The 14,090-nt window shown below is 44.4% G+C and overlaps 2 protein-coding genes and 1 pseudogene across 3 annotated transcripts in view; 2 read left to right on the top strand and 1 right to left on the bottom strand.

Annotated features, from left to right (window-relative positions):
• Positions 1-529: 529 nt before the first annotated feature.
• On the bottom strand, positions 530-1,857 carry tmem126a (transmembrane protein 126A). Its single transcript, XM_086134622.1, has one exon. It carries the CDS (start codon positions 1,711-1,713, stop codon positions 1,096-1,098), a length of 618 nt encoding a protein of 205 aa, XP_085990748.1. The 5' UTR covers positions 1,714-1,857; the 3' UTR covers positions 530-1,095.
• Positions 1,858-2,079: 222 nt separating this feature from the next.
• Positions 2,080-7,258, top strand: LOC147208412 (dual specificity protein kinase CLK4-like). The gene is made up of 13 exons (XM_086134576.1): positions 2,080-2,236; positions 2,627-2,787; positions 3,209-3,452; positions 3,983-4,085; positions 4,360-4,426; positions 4,504-4,620; positions 4,692-4,858; positions 4,948-5,042; positions 5,155-5,284; positions 5,360-5,442; positions 5,535-5,614; positions 5,719-5,809; positions 6,661-7,258. The coding sequence occupies exons 2-13, from the start codon at positions 2,627-2,629 to the stop codon at positions 6,832-6,834; spliced, it is 1,512 nt and encodes a 503-aa protein (XP_085990702.1). The 5' UTR covers positions 2,080-2,236; the 3' UTR covers positions 6,835-7,258.
• A 603-nt stretch (positions 7,259-7,861) lies between these two features.
• LOC147208413 (uncharacterized) overlaps positions 7,862-14,090 on the top strand; it is a 127,047-nt pseudogene continuing 120,818 nt past the window's right edge. The window contains exons 1-2 of the transcript XR_015103459.1: positions 7,862-8,457; positions 10,705-10,774. The product of XR_015103459.1 is annotated as an uncharacterized LOC147208413 (transcript). The remainder of the gene's footprint in view (positions 8,458-10,704; positions 10,775-14,090) is intronic.

Here is a 14,090-nt window from a genome sequence, read left to right on the forward strand (position 1 = left end):
CACCACTTTTAAACTGTGCAACATACCGGGACATACAGCAACTGGTTTGTAGGTTTTGGTGATCCCGTCCTTTTGAATGTGGGCCCAACTATTTTCCTACATGTGTCTTTTATTGAAGTTTCAAGATAACCGAATCACTTTTTAACTTACTGTGGCGTAGCCTATTTTACTGTGGGTATGCCATCACTTGTCAGTATATGAGCTGTTTTAATTGCAGTCTGCTAACATTCAAGAAGTTCGATACCTAAACCTCATCGTCCGTTGCGGCAAAAGAGTACAGATATCTGTGTAAACGTGGACTGGTAAAATTGTAAGTAGGCTGTTGATTTAACTCCTTGACCAAGTAAAATAGAAAAAAAAGCAAGACTCTGAACTATATTCATATTCACCACATATCATTCTTATCGCTAAATATATTGCTTCGAGTCTGTTGCACCATCATCAGAAATACTCCATGGGACATGTTCCTCCGTGTCACTGCTTTTTACGTTTGACAATTCCTGAAGATATCAACAATCAAAATCTCAACTACAGTTGATTTAGCTATTTTTATAAAAAGTCACGAGCCTATTCTGACAAAGCAAGGAGTACAACATACACAGGCTTTCAGTTGCAGGGACAAAAAGTAAAAAGTCATCAAGAAATTAAAACACATTAAGTACAGTACTGTAATATGACTGACTGTGGGTCCGTCAATACTACATGAAATAAACATTATTTTAGTTCACTAACATCCCTGAAGTGATTTCATTAAACAAAATTATGCTGAGCAGATGTAAATTACATTTTAAAACACACCTCATGCAGACAACATAAATGAATTACTTTTGGATTGCACTCTGGATGTGTCGATCATCGGGATATTACCAAAGCGTGTTTATTTTAAGTCCACTAAAAATAATAATACATTTTTATTTATAAGCACCTTTCAAAAAACTCAAGGACACCTTACTACTAACATCCGTTAAGTAGGCAACCACAACTGATGATTTAATAAAGCTATGACTTCATGAAACTAAGTCATACTTTATGTAAATTAATCACATGAACACGATAATTGAAGGGCAATCGGCAGTTTATTTCCTTGAGCACATTTCAGTCTTTTAGTTCCTCAGCGTGCGGGCCAAAAGTGATCTTGGTGAGCGTGGTATAGCTTTCAAAGTTCCTGGAGCTGAGGAAGGTACCGAAAAATGCCTGAAGGACAACCACTGCCCTCATCTTCCTCAGAATCGGCCTGGAGAGGTCCATCCAGTGCCGCAGGATGTTTCCCTTCTCCGGCATAGGCGCCGTGTTGTATCTGGACGCAAGGCCCATGTTGACAGGTAGGGCCAGGATGATGGGGTACACTGCGCCGCCGATCACACCCACCAGTGCGCCTCTCATGAGCACGCAGGTGGGACAGTTGAGGTCACCAAACAGGAGAGGGCTTGACACCGTGGCGTTGTAAAGGAAATACGTCGTCATAAAGGGAAGTACGGCCATCGGAAGGCTGGAGGTGATGGGTGCCTGAGTGACGTTCAGGGCTCGGCGGTACAAGCTGTTTGCGATCAGCCCGACAAGCCCCCCGTTTCCTCCCAGATACATGGGCCCGTACAAGAAGAGCTTGCGGTCAATGTCGGGCAATTTGTCGAAGTTTTTTTGCAGCAAGTCGGCGATCACGTCTCGTGAAAGCGTCTTACTAGCAGCGCCGTCTTTTTCAACGTATTCCGACATGGTCCGGGTTATTTGAGCACATTCAACGATGACCGGTGCCCTGAAGGGTACGATATGGGCATCTCAACGTGACAATTGCTGATGGGTAGTGCGTTTCCTTGAACAGGGCGCTGACATGTCTTACCCACAAGGCAGTGCGCTGTTTACTTTTTCCCCTAAACTTTGTCTTGCAAGGCTGGATTTCGTTGACCTTTTCAAAGCTTGATTACCTTAATGTGTGTTGGTGAATAAAAATAAGCAAGTGTTCACAGATAGTCATTAAAATGTTATATTTGTATTTTGAAAGGACGCTGTGGAATGTAAGATGCCTGAAAGTTTAAACTCGTATAGTGGGGATATGGTTGTCGTAATATTTGCGCACCACGTGACAGAGAAAAAAAACATTCGGTGGTAACTCGGCACGCATTCACGGCATTCGCCATCTTTGTGAGAGATTCGTCGAATCTATTTTCCAATTTATATTGATATTTCTCCTTACCAACCTTAAATCAAACCGTTGTGAAACACTTGTAATTCAAGTGAGGTAAGAATGAAATTGTTAAATGGTTGAAAATGTCTCTTTGGAAGGATTAGGGGTGTATTCTATGTGTCGCGGCTAAATTTAGCCAGTTAGCTCCGAACGTCGACGCCTCGACTTGCCAATATGGCTGTTGGTACTTCAGCCAAGCTAATATGGAATCGACATTTGCATGAACATTTTTTACACTGTGGATTAAATGAAAATTTCAGTAAAAATGTAATTGTAAACTGGTAAACGTATACGTAAAATGTTGTTTGTACGCTGATTGGGCCTAGTAAAAACGTCCTGACGGGCTTGAGACGCACTGAATCTTGGCTATTGTTTAAAATGTACTGATGGGATATCATATGCTTTTCATTTCTTTTGAAGTATGCGTGTGTCATGTTTTTTTAGATGCGCCATTGCACGCGAGTGTACTCTCCGGGTGTCTGGCTTGACGAGTACATTTGGGAAGAAAGAATGGAGTATCGCAAACGCAAGGCCCGGGATTCGCACAGCAGCGAACGAGAAAACAAGTACAGAAGAACTCATCGACTCCACAAGACTAACGACGGGTACAAAAAACGAGATGTTGTTCACTTAGTTTTAGCAACGTTGTTTCGTTAATGCCCGAGGAAATGTTGTTGCTGCTCCCAATCACAACGTTCAAGTATGTATTTATTTTTTTTAAATACAACCGTATTATTTTCCGACGTACAGGGTAGGCCGCGAAAATATCACAAGTGCACCAGATTGTAGCGTGACACTGCTCATTTGCATACCAGCCTTTTCCAATTTTAATTTTTTGTTAGGATTTTAATGAAAGCACCAAAGCAGGACGAAAATGATGCACACCGCTCTTTATGGTCGTGTTTTTTTTTTTTTTTTAAAGAAATCTAATGCTGGTCTCTGGACAGCACCCCTTCCCTCATAACTATGACACCGCTTTCTGTCCACTCTACTAACTGGTTTGTGTTCTTATTTGATGTTTTTCAGGTTCTACCTAGAGAACCGAAGTTTGAACCACAGTGTGGATTCCCGGCACAGGCAGACCTGGGAAGGCAGTTTGGATATGGCCTGTGCAGAGGACAGCCGTGACTATACCTTCAAGGACAGAGATCGTGACTGGCATCATTATAGCAAATCATCCGGGCAGAGCGGCCACAGCAGAAGAAGCAGACGAAGCAGACACAGAGACAGGAGGCACAGGCGAAGCCACTCTCGTCACAGGTCCTCCTCGGTATGAGTAACCTCTTTTCACTTCAGTGTGTACCACAAACCATCAAAAGAGGGTCATTATCACATGTGCTTAGCCAAGCTGCAATTTTGTGATTGTAATACAAAGTAGGAACAATACGGCGTAGAAAGGTTATTGTTGTGGAAGAGGTTCTAACATTTTAGTGCTGTTATATCTAATGAATGACACTTTATTGCAAGAGTTGCAAAGACATACCTGTACAAGAAAGTTGACTTTTTTTTTTCTGCACTACTCTGAGAACGTCTCATCTGAAAATCTTGTTGCCATGTTTTTCTTCTGTAACGCACACTATGTGGTGGCTGCCGCCCAATTTCTCGATGGGGCTGAATTTGAATTTGCTGCTCCGTCCGATCGCCTGGCGGTGTTACTGAACGGGCCGAAACTATCCACCCCTTCACCTCCCCCCTCGGCCTGCTTGAATGAATGACGATGTCGCGTTGTGATGGCCTGGTGCCGGCTGGCTGACTGATGGGTTATTGATGTGGTGGCGGATTGCGGCGGTTCCGATGCAGAGGAGGAGCCATCGCCGCAGGAGCAGGAAAAGATCCCGGAGTGTTGAGGATGATGACGAGGGTCACCTCATCTATCACAATGGAGACATGCTGAAAGCGAGATGTATAGAATATACACCTTTTTTTCCCTACTGTTCATTTTTTCTTTCACACTCTTGTCTGGACTTTATCTCTAAGTATGAACTAGATAATACATGTTTGCGTTAGATGTAATTTTTAGGTCTGCTACCTCTCGTGTCACATAAACCTAGAATTTTATGACACTTATTGTCAAGCCTCTTACACTAGTGTATATACTTAGTGCAGTAACGCAGCCAAAGGGCAGCATTTGCCTTACCAATGCTTTCTGTCTAACATTCCCTCTCTATTTTATGTAGATGAGATTATGTGTACTCTTGGAGAGGGTGCCTTTGGGAAGGTTGTCGAATGCCTTGATCACCTAAAGTAAGAATGAGTATGACTGGCTCATTAGTTACTTTATTTTCCCCCTGAGATTTGATTGCTTTTCTTCTGCCTTCCAGCAATGGAGCTCGAGTTGCTCTGAAGATCATAAAAAACATTGATCGCTACCGCGACGCAGCAAAATCTGAGGTCGCTGTGCTCGAACATCTCAAGTCCCTCGACTGTCAGAGCAAATAGTAAGCAGCCACGCCCCACGCTAAATGTTGCCGACATGTGGGATGCTTGACACCGCTTTCTTTGTCAATAGCGCTTGTGTTCACATGCTGGACTGGTTCGACTACCACGGCCACATCTGCATCGCCTTTGAGCTGCTCGGCCTCAGTACCTATGATTTCCTCAAGGAGAACAACTTCATTCCTTTCCCCATTGAGCACATACGGAAAATGGCCTATCAGATCATTCACGCTGTTAGATGTGAGTCCACCGTGACACGTTCTGATTTGAAACTATGCATTTTGTGTCTATACATTTGAACGATGTCTTATGTTTGCCTTTTTTTCCAGTTCTGCATAAAAATAAATTGACTCACACGGATCTGAAACCTGAGAACATTCTCTTTATCGATTCAGAATATGATCTGGATTACAATCCAACAAAGGTAAACATGCATACACCTTGACATGTATTTAAATTTCACAGTTCATTGGAATTGCCACTGAATGCTTTCTTGACAGTTTGTTCAGCGCAATACTTGTTTATATTATTCCTAGAAACGAGATGAACGGACACTGAAACGACCTGATATAAAAATCGTGGACTTTGGAAACGCGACGTATGAACACGAGCACCACACGTCAGTGGTGTCCACACGCCATTACCGCGCCCCTGAAGTCATTTTGGGTATGTGGTCAGTTTGAAACAGCTAAAAGCATGTCATTTCGTAGCTGCTTGTTGAGTGTACATGTGGTCTTTCAGACCTTGGCTGGGATCATTCCTGTGACGTCTGGAGCGTGGGCTGCATCCTCATCGAATACTACCTCGGTTCAACCCTTTTCCAGGTGTGCGCCTGCCCTGAAGGCTCTAAAAAGGAAGTGTGGCTGTCCTTCAAAAACATTCATCTTTTTTTTTCCTTTTTTTTTTTAACCGCCAGACACATGACAGCAAGGAACACCTCGCTATGATGGAGAGGGTCCTGGGTCCGATCCCTTCAAATCTCCTTCAGAAAACCAGGTCAGGGAGAGTTTTTGGAGGAAAGCCATACTTACACACTTGTGAATCTGTTGCCATGGTAAGTAACCATGGCGAATGTTTCCCAAACTTTCATTGTTGTACAGGAAACAGCGGTATCTGCACCGCAACAAGCTGGACTGGGATGTTGACAGCTCCGGTGGCCGATATGTCAGGAAACACTGCAAACCACTCAGGGTGAGAATGAGAAGTCCATGTATGCCGCCATAAGCAGGCACTTATCTATGTCCTTCCCTGAACGCAAATGTTGGGGATGCTCTTGAACCGTCCGGTCTCATGTTGAATCACAGGCCAAGGCTATTGACACTTTACACGATGACTTAGAATACAGCATGTGCGCAATGTGTGATTGATTTGTTGGTGTAATTGCTGAAATGTTTGCACTGTGGGCTCATACATCTTATACGCTTAAAAAAAAAGTAATATTGATCATTACTGTGCGTGGCCTAATACTGAAATATCTAACCCTGACAACTATGTCTTTATGCTCTAAAATATATTCGCAAGTCAAAATATATAGTCAAACACTCACATACTCGTGCTTTGGCATTTGTGGATTTGCAAACGTATTTGCCAATGTATACTTTTGTGGAGGGGCTTCCCCAGTCTCAGCCTGTTTTTCACGAAAAGGTTGATACCATTTTTGCAATTATTATGAGTATTTGTGTGAAAAATTGACTGTCGTGGATTCCTTATGAAACTGATTTGAAATGCACTTTTTATTTTAGCCCCACTACATGTATATTCACTAAGTATTGATGTCAGAACCTATCATCAATAGCAGCTAAAATTTTAGTCAGGATCGGAATGGAAATTGGTATCTGTTAGAGCAAGTTGTCAGGTAACTCAAACTTACCGGTACCTCGAGCAAGCATCCAACATAAAAGAATGTGCGGTGGTGTTAATTTCTCCGTCCGTTCTCATCTGTGACTCCTCCTTACACCAATTGGTTTTACCTCGTATTTACATTATGCACACAATATATGCATATGTTTATTTTGAAATTGTTGCCCTTACCCCTCCTGTAGCGTTACATGGTGTGCCAAAGCGAGGACCACCAGCAGCTATTCAATCTCCTGGAGAAATTAATGGCATACGACCCAGCTAAGCGCATCACGTTGGATAAGGCGCTCCAACACCCCTTCTTCTCCTGCTACCACGAGAGTAGCAATGCAAGCACTAGCTCCAGCAAAAAGCACTGAGCATCCCAAGTGTGTCATCATGTCACATCTTCAACATGGCGCTCGGTTCCGGCCTCTACGTCCTCACTCTCCAGGAGAGGTGAACGCACATGACTGTATCAGTCCTCTGCCTTTCTTCTCGATGCCCGTCCCTGCCCAAGACTGGATTTCATTTTTTTGCCATTTGTCTATAATGAATCCCCAACTAATGTTTATTTGCCATTCATAAAGTACATGCTTTGACAAAGCTGTATGGATTGTTTTTGTTCATCATGGGTCCATGTTCTTTTTTGCATTGTACAGTTCCTAGTGGGTAGTATCTTTGATTGTCAATAAGGAAAAACGTTATGAGGCAGAAGATCTTTGTACTCAACATAGAATTGATTCTGGTATTTTGGTCTCTTGCAGTATCATGTTTTCTCAATAAATATGAATGTCAAACATTGCTGGATTGGTTTGGTTGGTTTTAAACAACGCAGTTTCCCCTCTGAGACATAAGGTGGCAGCAAAACGCCAGGGATCCCTGATGGCTGACACAACCGTATCTTGTAAACCACGTTAAAGACTAAACAGCACTACGTTGACATGAGTCCAGACCTTTAAGTTGGCCAACACTGCACCGGCCGGTTAAACGGAACTGTTAAGACCGATCAGAGTCGTATGCCAGGCATTCATGCATGTTGATGTTGATTACCACCTCAACATTTATGTTCGAGCGAATACCTCGGTCGCTGAACGCTTGAAGTGATGTAATTTAATTAGCCGGGGTGGGTGGGCAACTTTTGTCCTCGATGACTGCTCTCCTCCAACGCACCTGATTCAAACGATGAGCTCATCACCCGCAAGCTCTGCAGAAGCCTCATAACAAGCCCGCGCGTTTGAATGAGGTGTGTTGGAGGAGGGAAACATCTCAAACGTGCTGGATAGCAGTCCTCGAGGACCGTAGTTGCGCGCCTCAGTCGTTGTTCTGGCCTATCAGCTGGTGTCCCACGTGGTGAGGGGCGGTCTTATTTTGAGTTGGACGTTCAACTTTTAATGAGGCAAACAATTCCATGTGCTTCAGTGCGAGTCGCACCTACGTCTTCGCAGGACATAGACACGCCTGCAACGAAGCAAGCTCCACGCTAAGAGGCACCTCTTTACACTTTTGGGATCCGCAAGCAGGCATCTGTTGACGGCGTGACAACCTTGCGCAACTCCGGTTCCACTACCGGAGCTCGAAAAGCCCGTGGCCGGATGATGTGAATGTGTCACGCGTCGATTATAGTCCTCGTCGGCTTTTTAAGGAGTATCACTTCTCACGCGTCACTCCCACAAACTTTTCCAAGTTCTAAGTAGGATTTCAGCATGGATTCTTTGCGCGCCTCTGCCGACGACAGCAAGTCGTCTGCGTGCCAGTGCGCACCGAAATCCGCCGTCCACCGGTGGTCTCCCGGGATCCCCGTGGCCATGTGCATGCTCATGTCCCTGAGCTCCATCACTGTGTGTCTGCTGATGAGCTTCAAGACCCTCCAGTTGGAGCAGAGACTCAAGATGGAACTGGACCGAGTGCCCACCTTCCACGCGGGGCACGGGAGTTTCCTCAACAAGGATGGGGACCTGCTTTCGGAACTGAGCGCCTCCGTGGGGAAGCTCGTGGAAGAGGTACTTGTCTGTAAAACGTTGACAGACACACTCAGACATTGATCACAAACGTTATGAACGCATTTTTTAAATTGACCTCAATGCACCCATGGAGGCCTCCATGAGTGCACCTGGCAAAGAAGTCTGTTTTTTTTAAGTTCGAATTATGAACTTGGCATAGTCTAACCACTGATCAGAACTGGCCGTTAGCAAAAATGTGTTTTTGAGCAGCCAACCTCCCCAATTTCTGCCACTCGATCATATCAGCAGAGTCACACCGCTGATTTTGTATGATTTCTTCAGCGTGAAAAGGTAACACGTTCTGTTTGGGTGGGCCGGGGTTGATTTACACATTTGAAGTGATTTGGCACTTAGTGGGTTACCGACTATCATCAAGGCCTACTAAAAGTAACAAGAATATACCAGTCCACTACTCATTTGCTGTAATAGTGCCAATTGTGGTTTAAAATAAGTAACAGCAATGTGCTCAACTAATCTGTCGTGCAAAGTGCAACAAGAAATAAATTCACTTTTCTACATCCATCCATCCATTTTCGAATCCGCTTATCTTCCCGAGGGTCGCGGGCGTGCTGGAGCCGATCCCCGCTGTCTCCGAGCAGTAGGTGGAGTACACCCTCGACTGGTTGCCAGCCAATTGCAGGGCACAGAGACAAACAACCATTTCCGCTCGCGCTCACACCTCGGGACAATTAGAGTCTTCCATTGACCTGCCATGCCTGTTGTTGGAACATGAGTGGAAACCAGAGTACCCGGAGATAACCCAGGCAGGCACAGGGAGAACATGCAAACTCTCCACAGTGAGGCAGACGTGCTAAGCAGTAGACCCACCGTGGTGCCACTTTTTTAAGATAAGATAAGAAAACCTTTATTAGTCTCGCAATGGAGAAATTCCCGATTCACAGCAGCAAAGTTATGAAAGGAAGAAGTAGAACAACAAAATATAGGAGCTGCTGGAAAGGCAGCCACTCACGCGGCGCCATTTTGAAGTCAAAATAACAAAAATAACACAACACAACACATAGGACACAGACAAATTTTCTGCATACACTTTGTTGTCTGAAGCAGTTATAGATGAAAGAGGAGAGGATCAAAGAGTCCTTTCACCATTGGATCAGAGACGTGATGCTGAAAATGTGCACACGTCTGCTACAAGCTAAGTTTTGAAAGCAAACACAAAGCTGTAGCGTCCATTGACGAAAAAGAGATTGGCTCACATCTCCTGTCCCATGTAAATCCACTTCAATTGCAAGCCGCGACTCCCAGTTCCACATCCGCATCGGCGCTCCGCGCTAACGCTCCTTTCTTCTCATCGTCGGCTCCTCAAGCCTTACATCCATCCAGCCGCAGACCGTTCAACAGCACCGATCTCTCCGCTGAACAAAGCGGGGCTGTGAAAAATGCTGCCCATAACAGGCGCAAGACACAAGCGCCCCGGGACTGTCCAGCAACGACAGTCAAATGGCGCCGACATTCCTCCCAGGCAAAAACAGTGCTGGTATACCCATGTTGCCGAGAAGGCGCAACCACCGAGCACAGAGTCTCCTCCTTGATGAATGTCGTGGCCAAAAAATGCTGAAAAAAGTCCACAGCAGGTCCACACGACGTAACAACAAACACAAAGTGACAAAACAAACCAAAAAAACAACAAAAAAAGCAAGGCTCATGAGAGCACTTGCCGACAGCTGCCTACTCGGGCGCCATCTTGACTTCAAAGCTTTTCTACATATAAAAATAATTCACTGAACAGATGAGTGTCAAATTAAATAGTCAAATCTCAAGCAAGTAGTAAATGATGGCACTTAACAGAGATATGTGAAACCACAGAAAATGTGAACCCACCCCCCAAAAATATAAAATCAAGTACTGAAGTCTTAACTGTACAAATGTGTGAAAGTTTTAGTCAGGAAAAATTCAAATAAATCACCTCAATGAAAGCAACATACTTTTTTTTTTTGAAGTGACTCTGCTCTTCAACTGTTGACTGAATTGCAAGTGGTTTGCAGGGCCCCAAGCAGGTGCTTACTTCGCTTAGGCCTGCTACTCATGATGACATTAGGTCATATCTTGTAATCAAGCAGTACAGTAACACATGAAATCCAATAGAGGAGCTTTACTTAAATGCCTTAACCAGGATAATGTTGTTACAGTTTGCTGCTGTACTTTATGAAGTGGTCAGTGATGCGAGTGTATGTCCACTTGGCGTGTAAATATCCACTTTCAATAACTTCATCTTTGTGCATATTGCAGAAAGTCATGGTGCTGATGCCAAAAATCCGAACAACTCGAGATGCTGGGCAAGAATGCGCCTGTCCTCCAGGTATGTGCCTCACCGTCCTCACGAAAGTAACTGGACACTTGGATGGTTTTGGTATCAGTGACTGTGCCAAAGCCAATTGCGTGTTTGCCAGTGATGCTTTTGGCACCGGTCCTTGCGTTTCTTTTTCTGTGTTGGAGCCTTCAAGTATGTTCCGTAAGCTTTTATTGTGACGGCCGTAATCGAACACTCTCACTCCTGCCAGTGGGAGATGCTCACTTTGCTTTCTTCCTTATGCAAAGAACAGTGTGTGATCGTCACCATGTGACACCTTCTTATTTTCCTCTGAAATGAATGTAAAGTGTTTCACTCAACTTTGCCGGTGTTGCATGTCGAGTACAGCTACTGACTAGATGTCGACACAACGCACACACACGTGGACAAAATTGTTGGTATCCCTTCAAATAAGGAAAGAAAAACCTATCACGCTCACAGAAATGACTTGAATTGGACAAAAGTAATCATTAATGTAAATTCACCGATGTAAATTGGTTGACAGTCACTGTGCGGTTTGGTGACATTGTGCGTACCACACTGAACATAGACCAGAGGAAGCGAAAAAGAGTTGTCTCAGGAGTTTGGAAAGAAAATTCGAGACAAGCGTTTTAAAGGTAAAGGCCATCAAACCTTCTCCAAGCATGTTCCTGTAACCACAGTTGCACCTTTTGTTCGGAAATGTAAGCTCCACCACGGGACCGTAGCCAAACTACCCGGATGTGGCTGCAGGAGGAAAATTGATGGCAATTTGAAGAGACGTACAGTCGAATACGAATGGTAACAAAAGAGCCCAGAACAACCTCCAAAGAAATTAACATTTTGTGAAGAGAAACCCTAATTTTGTTCACGTGCGCAATGCTCTAAAACTTTGAGAACAAGTGGCGGTAAAATGAGAAACTTTTTTTTTGGTTTGTTTGTTATTTTTTGCGTTGCTGCAAAACGCCAAATAAAAATCCCCAAATGCGAATCATTTCGGGTCGATGATGTAATACGTGGTAGTTTGTTTTAGGCATTGTATTTGAAAAATGTCAGTTGAATAATTCCAAATTGTACAACCACAGTATTTTTGTAAGCGCGAGTCGTGACGAGGACCCACCTTTCTGCTTTCTGTCTTGAGCTGAAGAGATTTAGGAAATGCCGACCTGGCTGTTTATGAGGGTATTGTTTAACCCGAAGAGGCAGGATTCAAGTTTGTTGTCATATTTCTCCATTCCTGCAAAAATAAGGATCTCAACTGCATATCAAAATAGTGCAGATGTATTTATTTTTCGAGGTGCTTATCTGCAGATGTGGGTAATATTCTCGACCAGCTTCCCATTTTCTCCTGTTCTGCAACACCGCGAACAGGTGAAAGTGTTCACAAGTGGAATTTCTGGCCTGATGTCAACACATTCTGTTTGTAAGTGTGAGGTGGAGAGGTTGCCAAAATGGAGCTCTGCCTTTGACTGGCTGGACCAGCCGCAGCCAAAGCTACTGATGCTTTGAACATTAGCACAACTCTCGACGCCTCATAAAAGGACCAACCCGTTCTTCCATTTGCAATGCCTTTGTTCCAATATTCCGACATCTTTGTGTCGAATTGTGTTTTGTTGAGTCTCTTAGTGCAGGGGTGCCAAACTTGTTTTCATCACGGGCCACGTTGACGTTACGTTTCCCATAGCGGACGGGTGATAATGTACCATCGCCAGCGATGGAACGGCCTGCCAGAATAGCGCTTTAGTGTTTCCCTTTGGGGTTTTTGTTGTTTGGGTTCATCTTCGGCACCGTAAGGGAACAAAATGCGAAACATTTGTGCAAACAGGAGCACAATTGATGACTTTCACGAATGAAACTTTAACAGATTGATTCCGTTCTTTTTGGGAAAGACAAACATCAACGCCTGCAATTCGGTTTTGTTTGCTTTTTTTCCAGAAATTGTGGCTGCAAAGCTGCCTAGAATTTTTTCTTTTCTTTTTTTCAATGCTGCACTGATATACATCAAATTAGTTCTGGCAAACATACTGTATGTCATGGTGTCTGAGTGACACTTTTGGTTTCCTGGCTACTGTGTGAGGTAGTTGCACTTCTTGTCCCTTATGCTACAGTGAATGTGCAGTATGCTTTCAACACCCATGGCAATCACGTCTCACGCCACCGTGCACAAAATGGGATGGATGTGAGACCATGTGGTCGGACGCGATGGCCAAACGTGACGACTGTGATTGTCGTGAATGCCTGGCCAGATTTTGAAACTGTTCAAAAATTTGCCATGGTAGTGACAGTGCAGATGGGCAACCTCGTCGGCTGTAGTAGAATGCAACAAAAGACGACGGATGTAACAAAAAAATGTTTTAGTTAGTCCATAGTTGCAAGGATAGCAGAATCTGCATTCCCCGAAATCTCAGGTGGTTTCATAACACATTTGGACAGGATCCGTCTCGGTCTGAACGGCTCCAAGCACACTGATCGGTTTTGACTATCCGTGACGTCACTCAAGACCCAACGCAAGGGGGTCGTACGATCGACGTCACACGATGAAAAGTTCACGTGGTTCACGGAAATAAACCAGATGTTTGGAGAAAAACAACCCATTTTCTCTCAATTCCCAACGGCCAACACAACCGTGGCACCAGTCAAAGTGTGGAGCTGTGACCTCAAACACTACGCTTGCTGGATGAAACCTCCATTCCCGCGTTGTTGCGACAGATGGGTCAATAATGTGGCCCAGTCTGAGCATGGCCGGATCCCACTCGGACACTTTTGAAAAACCGTGTGGACAGTCAGCCCTAAAAATTACATTTGAGGAGGACTCTGACTGGAATGCAGCTCAAGTGACATGCATACTCAAACGGATTCATGTCTGGCGAAAGACTTGGCCAGTGCATTAAATTAATATTCCACTTTCCACCTTGGTTGCTTTCGCAGTATGCTTCAGGTCATTGTCTATCTGCACCGTGAAGCGCTGTCCGATGAGTTCGGAAGCATTTGCCTGAATAGGAGCAGTTAATTTTGAGATTTCATCCTGCTGCTTTTGTCTGCAGTCACCTCATCAATAACTACAAGAGAGCCAGTTCCATTGGCAGCCATCGCTGTGGACCTTGACTTGAACTGAGCTGCCATAGGCGGAATTCAAACAATGAAATGTTTGTTTCGACTCAGATGGCGTTGCTTACATGCAAGAATCTGGCATTTTGATCGTAATTTGCTTTGGGTATTTTCTGGTTGTTAGCGGTGGTATTTTGTTTGGTTCAAACCGTCGCTGCGCCGCGCCTGATATGTTTTCAACAATTAGATTGCTCAATAAAGCGTTGCGGGCATTTCTCTGGAAGCGGTGCTGGCTTGT

The sequence above is a fragment of the Hippocampus guttulatus genome, chromosome 2 (genome assembly GCF_054856545.1).
Source record: "Hippocampus guttulatus isolate MCC_2025c chromosome 2, RoL_Hgut_1.0, whole genome shotgun sequence".
NCBI classification, from domain to species: Eukaryota; Metazoa; Chordata; class Actinopteri; order Syngnathiformes; family Syngnathidae; genus Hippocampus; species Hippocampus guttulatus.

Excerpts from the sequence above, each read along its gene's own strand:
- tmem126a (XM_086134622.1), bottom strand. The coding sequence starts at position 1,713 with ATGTCGGAATACGTTGAAAAAGACGGCGCTGCTAGTAAGACGCTTTCA.
- LOC147208412 (XM_086134576.1), top strand. The coding sequence starts at position 2,627 with ATGCGCCATTGCACGCGAGTGTACTCTCCGGGTGTCTGGCTTGACGAG. Across the intron at positions 3,453-3,982 it reads CTCGTCACAGGTCCTCCTCG|AGGAGGAGCCATCGCCGCAG; the intron begins GTATGAGTAACC and ends GTTCCGATGCAG. Across the intron at positions 5,615-5,718 it reads AATCTCCTTCAGAAAACCAG|GAAACAGCGGTATCTGCACC; the intron begins GTCAGGGAGAGT and ends ATTGTTGTACAG.